Consider the following 8,599-nt stretch of genomic DNA (forward strand, 5'->3'; position numbering starts at 1 on the left):
TAGTGTTTCAGTGGTGTGACCTTCCCAGAATTTTTTACCTAGGTAAAATGAATTTGCCCTTGGTAAATCGGTTTAACCTAGGTAAAAGTCTATAGTTTGACCACAGCTTGGGTGGGGTCTTGTTAATTCAAAGTTTTCATGTGTTTCCATTCCTCCTTTAATTCGAGACATAATACCCTTTTCTTACCTTAATACCAAGTTACAATGAATTCCTCGAGCGCCATATACCAAAACTAATTTCCGTAAAAGCAGGAAAAACGTAAAAAAAATCCACAGTAAAAACAGAAAAAGGCAAGTTGTCGTTTCTGTAGAGATGAAAAATTCTTAAAGGTGGTGATGAAAACAAATTATTAATAGATAACTCAGTGAGGTGGGCATTCGATGTTCCGAAGCTCGAAGCTTCAAACTTCCCATCTAGGACTCGGATCTTCAGTTTTGAGTTTTATACACAGATAATTAAAGATTCATAATATCATAGATATCTCCAATTTGTGTCAAGCGTTTCGTACGTGTTAGCCCGACGTGTGTGCAGCTGTGTGTGCTTCTCAGAAATATAATATAAGTTGTCTAAATTTAACTGCTTTGTCTTTTCTTTCAGTTAAAACCTAAGTTCATGTTACATCCGTCCCCTAATTCGGAACGTATGAGCATCTTTTGATTTGTACGCCCATGGTATACAAGACATTATTTGTCTTATGCCATTTGTCGCCACCCTTAGTTTCCGGCTGGTTTCCCTTTAACACTCACCTACCTTCCCTTCAAAGCCCCAGGGTGTAATTTCTCGCTTTAAGAGCAAGAGCTTGAGAGACCTGGAGTGCAGCAACAAATAGTCATTACGTAGTTCTTCCCTCAGGTGAAAACACGTAAATTACTAATTCCGACGCTGCTAGCTTAATATATCGTTCCATGGAGTGCCAAGTGCCGAGTTTGGAAACAAATTCGTCTCGATTACATTTCACAGAGCTTCAAATAAATCATAAACAATATTTCAGTTAATCATTTTATCCTAAGAAAAACCAGGTTCCTTGTATTTGTTCCTTACAGCGATTCTCCTTAATTTATTCCCTTTCCCCGAGGAGGAAATTAATTTTCATTAATTTTATTACGAACAAGAAGTGATTTCGAAAAACATTTGACTATAAAAAATTGCGATAAAACATTTCTTAAAATCATTTTAAGATTAAAAAAATGCTAAAAGATTTGCTAAAAAGCGACGACGTTTCGACGTTAGCTAAACGGCATTATCGTTAGCTAAACGTTATTATTGTCCTTGTATTAGGGAACGCTGTTAGTCTGGAAATGACAAACAGGTCATACAAGTCCAAATATAAATTTAACGGTGGCTTCATGATTTAACGTGCTTCTATCGCGTTGTGAAGCAAGAAGAAAAGTAGGAAGTTCGGAGTTTCTCGAGGAGCAGCTGATGCAACCGCTGCTTCGCGATTCCTATCTAAACATTGAAAGAGCTTCTGTTCTCAAAATACACAAAACCACGGTTGTGCGCCAACGTTGATCGAGTGGAATAAATTGCGATGTTTCAAAACATTGACAAATTTTGTGACACTTTCATAATAAACACACACAAAAAATTCATTATGTCGCTTAAGTGTCTGCAAAAACATGTCTTCATTTACACAGCCCATCAAAGCAATTTCGTTATCTTGTCGGTAGAGAAGTCTCAATGGCCGCCCAAAGATTATATTAGTCATACGTAAAACCACTCAATTATAGCAAAGTAAACAAAGAGGTGGTCTTCCAATTAGCACCGTATTGAAGGCAGAAGGACCACTGCAAATATTTTGTCAGCGGCTTGATTAACGAAAAAGGAAGCGTTTCGGAGAACTATCTCTGAAAGATAAACCTTGAGGGGCGAATTTTGGATAGTGGTTGGCGTTAAAGACTATCGATATTGATCAAAAACTAGATCATTCGATAATGCAGTGCCGAGTTTTTATTGGCTTAGCCATTATGCTGTGCTACGGTGGCACATATATGCAATGCACAGATAACAATTTCAGTGCATAAATATTTATCTTTATTCATTAATTTATATTATTCAGTTCACGATTTCATTTTCTAATACACGGGCATGTTTTTTAGTGCACAAATATATTTTTCAGTGCACAAATATATTTCTCAGTGCACAAATATATTTTTTAGTGCACAAATGTATTTTTCGGTGCACAAATATATTTTTTAGTGCACAAATATATTTCTCAGTGCACAAATATATTTTTTAGTGCACAAATGTATTTTTCAGTACACAAATATGTTTTTCAGTGCACAAATATATATGCCAGTCCACAAATAAGTTTGCCAGTGCACAAAATTATTCCTGGAACCCAATGAGCTAAAAATGGCCGAAAGACCCTGGGAATAGACTGTCATTGAGGCCTGGCCGCGTTGTTTGCCGCGCTTACTCGCTTTCGATCAGTTTCGTCACAAACAGAAGGAATCTTTGATTGGTCGAGCATGTGTTGCCGGCATTGCGGCAAAGGTTTGGAATATTTGTTCGTGAAACCTTCAACCAAAGCATCCTTCGCCTGAATCCGTCAACACACCCATGTATAGGAAACCATACGGTTTAAGTTTATCTTACCATCGGTATGCAATGCGAAATTAGGTCCGGGATTCGTATACTGGCGCCTCTGTAGCCGGTGCATGGGCGTAGCCAGGATTTTTCAAAGGGGGGGTCACACTGTGTCAAACAGACGGTTTACAAAGGGGGGGTCAAGGGCACCCCAGGAATTCCCCCCCCCCCCCCCTAGCTACGCCCTTGAGCCGGTGAGTCTTTCTTTCATGACAGCCAACAGGGTCGAGTTCGCGACAAAGCTCCCCTACCACTCGTCGTGGTACTTAAGCCTTTGAATACCTTTTAACATGAGGGCATGACAATGCGAACGATATCCTCTTGAAAATCCCGACCCGGTCAGATTCTTAACTATTTCGCGCCGTATTTCCTGGGGGTTTTTAAGAAATATTTCTTCGTTTTAATCCCATATCATGCAATCGTTGCTAAAGACTTCGCATGGACATTTCGGTGTTGTGATACTTTGATAAAAACAACAACATATTTTTGTACGAAAACCCCTTTTCAAAATAGTACCTGAGCAATTCATCCATTCTATTCTATGCTTGTTTCTTAAATCTCCACTACACTCAATCGATTAAAGATGGCTTCTATTTGCAACGAACTGATCAATGACAGTCAGGAGCTCATCAAGACAGTCTATTCCCAGGGTCTTTCGGCCATTGGGTTCCAGGAATAATTTTGTGCACTGAAAAATACATTTGACCACTGAAAAATATATTTGTGCACTGGGAAACTTATTTGTGCACTAAAAAAATATGTTTGTGCACTGAAAAATACAATTGTGCACTAAAAAATACATTTGTGCACTAAAAAACATGCCAGTGTAATAGAAAATGAAATTGTGAACTGAATAAGTTAAATCAATGTATTAAGATCAATATTTATGCACTGCATATATGGGCCACCGTAGTGTAAGCCATTTTACCGGGCTCTTCAATTTTTTTTGTGTTTTTACAAAGTAACGTAGGGAAGATTGGCGCTTGCTGGATATGAGATGGATTTACTAGTACAACTCGATGCTACGCACGCGTCTCCTTGACAACCTCTCATCTCATATCCAACGCGTGCTGGTGGAATAATTGTTAATTATTAAATTCTCAACCTCGGATAATGCAATTCTCGTGCTCTGATTGGTTCACTCAATCTCGGTTATCAGCTCATATACCTTAGTTTGACCTTATATGGTAAATGATTGCGCTTAGCGTTGCTAAACTAAAAACGTTTACGCCAGAAAGCGAAATTTCTTTCGGTATAAAGCAAAAGAAAAACGTTTTTGTGGAAAGTTTGGATCGCTTTCGAAGCTTAGAGATACGCGAAAAGGTAAGAAATGTTTTTGTGATGAGCCTGCGTCTGTCTGACCACGAGGTATTACACAACATCGCATCTTCATCAACTTTTTTCGATTTCGCTAGGATTTTCTCTCTTTTTTCGCTCGTATTTCGTACTTCCAAACTTTTGGAGTTTAAGGAATTTAATAAAACAATTATTCCATTCGCGCTTGTTGGATATGAGACAGGGGCACCCAACGAATCTGTTCCTCACATTATCTGTTCCCCAGAGGAATCTTGCTGGCTGGCAAAAATACAGGTGTTTCGATGAGCTGGCTGGGAAATTTTGTTATTGAGAGAGGTTTTGCCTGGTAATTACTGACTTTTTCTAGCATTTCAACCCAAGCAGGCTGTAGAAACTCTGAAGACTGAGGAAGACTAAAAAAAAAAAAAAAGAACCCCTTCCCTCTCCCAGAGAGTAGTCACAAAACAAACATACGACGGTTGGTCAGAGCGATTCATGCGGAAAAAACCTGTTTTGTCCCGGTTTTGTCGCTTTTGTTCGGTCGTTTCGGATCGAGGGATTTGAAAGCGCGCGGAATTCCTGGCTGGGAAATAAATTTGATCAGCTGGCTGGGAAACCAACCAATTTTATCTAGCTGGCTGGGAAATTTCTTGTGTGTCTTGCTGGGAAAAAGGAACAGATAATGTTTTCCCAGCAACACTGAAAAACACCTGAAAATGCCTTAATAACATTTATTTTCATTAACTGGAGTATAATAATACATTTTACAACAAATTGGTCGTTGGGTGCCCCTGATGAGAGTGGTTATAGCCAACTCGGCGCTACGCGCCTCGTTGGCTATTTACCATCTCATATCCAACGCGCGCTCATGGAAGAATTGTTAATTACCCAACATATTGACCCACAAAAGTTGGTATCAACTCTAGCCAAGGCAATGCCTCTCCCTCAACGGGCTATACATCTAAAGAAGTTTTTTTTTTTCAAAGAAAGGTGAAGTTGAATTGACATACATGCTTAGAATGTACCCATCCTTACACTAAGAAAAATCGATTCTCTTAACAAAACCCATTTACCTTACATCGAACTTACAACACACAGTCGGCAGCATTAATTCTTCAGCCCCCGTCCGCAATAATGCGTTTTCGAAAACATCCGTTTATATATCCGTCCACACTAAAACGATCGAAAACGGAGGTCCACGAAAACGGTGGTTTTCGAAAACGCTTTTTGAAAACGGAGGTCTATCGTTCTTGCATGCACCGCGAAAACGGATACATGTGACGTCATATTTGTATGAATGCCCCACTTTCTCGCACGCCAAGACTAGTAAACAAAGCCTGGTAACAAAAACGCATATCTCCGTTTTCAGTCCACTCTAGTGTGGATGGCCGTTGTTTCATCTTTATCTATCATTCTATGTACGTCATAACTCGTCCAAGCCAAGATCAGTCGATTACATGATTTTGTCTAAGATTTAGAACAACTTTAAGAGCCTACCAGGTATATCAAACAAGAAAACCACTTTCGTATCATCCTCGACCATCGCATTATAAAAACAACAAAGTAATCTACGTTTTGAATGTCGGCTTTTCACTTAAACTTGCGCTCTAAGATAAAAAGAAAAACACCCCTTTCTTTACAAGAGCACTGAGAGCACAATTTACCATAAATTTAAGAACATGCGAGCAAATATACTCTGCCTGAGTAAATGTAGATATTATTGTACTTGTCGAAGTCAGTTTGAAGTCAGTGTTGATTCCTTGGATATAATGAGAAGTATAACGTCTGAGTTGAGTATTGAGCCTTAGTTAGAACAAAACCAGAACGCTTTGTAGTTGAAATCGCAATCAAACAAAATTAAAATGTTCATCCTCCGCTGGAAAAAAAAGGAGATTCTTATCAACCCAGTCAGTACGTCAAATATCGTTAATATGATGCACGATATTTATTTTCTGTTTGTTTATTTCTTCCCAAGAATGGGAGTCATTTCGAAGTGATCTGAAAAAAAGGAACTTAACAGCAGCAACGAGAATGATGCCGTGAAAGGTGTAATAATTTTAAGATTCTTTTGATCATTGGAAAACCACGCAAATTTTGCAAAAATTTTTTGCAAATGTATCTTTCAACGCAGTGGACCGGCATGAAATGGATGGAGAAGTTGAGTCTTATAAAGTCGGCACAATATTAGGTGAGAATTTTGTCACCGGGGCACTATCAACTGTGAAATCATGCAGCAAAATCTAATGACTATATTGTAGGTCAAGGGGATGAGCCTTTTCAGCACAGCGAAGTGTGGTTGGACATTAAACAAGGTCAACTTTCTTTTTGCCAGCACACGTAACTCGATATGACATTTCATGATTCTGGCTCATGGCAATGACAGAGGTTTGTTGTCTCTGTTCATAATTAAAATTTCAAACGCAAATGAGTACAGGGTGTCCGTCGTAAATGCATCTCTTGTGCTAGCTTAAAAAAAAAAAACAAGCCTTTTCAGGGGAACTCAACTATAATTGGCATCGAATGTTTCGTAAGCCGAGTACAGATTCCGGTACAAAACATTCGAGATTTCGAAGCCTGGAATCACGCTCCCCAGTGGGGTTATGGAGCGAAAATAAACCTAGCGAAAATACATTATCGAGCGAAGCGAGCCAAGCGGAGAAGTCTGCTCGCTTCGCTCGCCAATTATTTTTCGCCACGTTCTTTTTCGCTCCATAACCCCAACTACGCAGCGTGGTCCCAGGCGAGAGATTTCGTTCTAACAAACACGGGTATCTAACACCTCAGTCACATCGGATATGTCGCAATCTGGTTAAACATAGACGACGGTTTTTGCTTTCGTTTCCACTCATCCGAATATAGTTGTCTATGTAAACCATATTTATTGTCAGAATGGCTGATAAAATCTATCGACAAAACATACTGCTCTCCTTTAACAATTGCAGAGGACATAAACCACAAGGGGTGTAAAATAATTGATGCATCGCGTGACTCACGGCACACACAGACAAAAAAACACGGCATCAAACAACATTGCATCTCAGTATATATCCCGCCCATTTTTTGCGGGTTTGTTGCACTTCGGAAACATCAAGACCTGAAAAGCTTAATCGGCTTTGGTGCTCTGTAAAAGGACTAAATCTGCCTTTTATTTTTTATTATTAAACATCGCCAATATCCACAACCTTCGAACCCTCTCCGCTAAAATACAAGCACAACTCTTACTTATTTTGCTGCTGTGTCACCCAAACAAAGCACGATGTATGCATCACGTTCTTGATGACTGTCTGATTCTCAAAGAGGTGACAGTAATGCGATTTTCGAGATGCAACTGAAAAACGACATTGCCGAAGATGTTTATAGGTCGCATCACATACTTTCCCGAAATAATCATCATCCTACACGAAAATTAATGAGAAGCCAATTTTTCATCTGGCATAAAAAGATGACGGAATGTGGCGACCTAAACCCTAACAAAATTCTCAAATTTTATAGTCCCTCCACTTGTTATCGTTCGTCTCCATTGAACGTGTAATCGACTTCCTGTCGCATTGGACAAATCGAACAAAATAAGTAGTAATGAAAGTTTTCAGTTCCTGAAGTTCTAACAAAACAATGAAATTAAATTCCATCTGGGATTTCTCGAGGTAATGTACCTTTTTCGATGTCTGATTGCACGTTGTATACCGACCTACAGCTAGAAGTGTTTCTTTGCATGTTAAAGGAATGATCTTGTGTACATTTCTTAACATTCAGAATACACCATGAAAATAAACGAACTAACCAATTCGAGATTCAAATTGTTCCCTACCTTTTCCAAAGGGTTAGTCCTCTGCGTGCAAAGAAAATGGCAAAATGAAGAAGGATGGCGAGATGTACCATCATCAAGAGAATGATCTTCGCCCTTTACCATCGAATTGTGTATTAAACACAAGAAGGAGAGCCAGCCCACTATAGGTGTCATTTTTCATCGAATACCTTTGGGAATGGATTCTCGGCTTGGCTTCAAATGGTAGATTGTCCAGTGGGTAAAAACAACGAGGATTCGTTCCCACTCCAACTTGAAACAAGTCGACGGGCGACTCGACAAAAGAACTGTCGAAAATTCGTGACTGACATTTAATTATGTTAATAATGCACTCAAGGTCGTAACACGTCATAAGAATCTGCCTCGATTCCAAAGGAGATTAACACGAAACAATGCACATGGGAAACTAAATGCACGAGGCCCTTACCATAAAATGTATTTCTTAATTTAACTCATTTCCTAAAAGCCATCCGCGCGAAAAAATTTCTCTCTCGTAGTCTCGATGTCTAAAGCACTCATCATTTAAAGCTTATAAAATAAGCTTCCCATAAAAAAAATATATCTATTTTAAGTATCATTAAATCATTTGAAAATGACAATGCAAACAATCAATGTAGTAAAATACACATAAGGGCACAAGAAGAAAGCTATTTAAAAACACCTGGTGAATTTTTACGTGATCCGAAAGCGGAGGATGATATTTTGGAGTCAGTACCTTTTGAAACCATTTGAGATACAGTCATGCAGCATACTGGATCGGAAATAACTTGAATTTACGCAATGCAGGGGTGACATAAACAGTTGGCCAAGGGAGAGTGAAACTACCGCAGCGAGAGAGAAAACTTGAGAAAACCAGTCTTGTAATCATGAATGTGGCCACGTAAAATTTAGCCCTTCTCTTTCAAGCT

General features: G+C 39.0%; 1 protein-coding gene across 2 annotated transcripts in view; it reads right to left on the reverse strand.

Annotated features, from left to right (window-relative positions):
• Nucleotides 1–8,025, reverse strand: part of LOC137969808 (uncharacterized) — a 30,324-nt gene extending 22,299 nt beyond the window's left edge. For both annotated transcript variants that reach the window (XM_068816182.1, XM_068816181.1), the window contains exon 1: nt 7,695–8,025. In XM_068816182.1, the coding sequence (XP_068672283.1) occupies nt 7,695–7,847 (153 nt within the window). In that variant the 5' untranslated portion in view covers nt 7,848–8,025. The remainder of the gene's footprint in view (nt 1–7,694) is intronic.
• Nucleotides 8,026–8,599: the final 574 nt, after the last annotated feature.

The sequence above is a fragment of the Montipora foliosa genome, chromosome 9, assembly GCF_036669935.1.
Source record: "Montipora foliosa isolate CH-2021 chromosome 9, ASM3666993v2, whole genome shotgun sequence".
Classification (NCBI taxonomy): Eukaryota; Metazoa; Cnidaria; class Anthozoa; order Scleractinia; family Acroporidae; genus Montipora; species Montipora foliosa.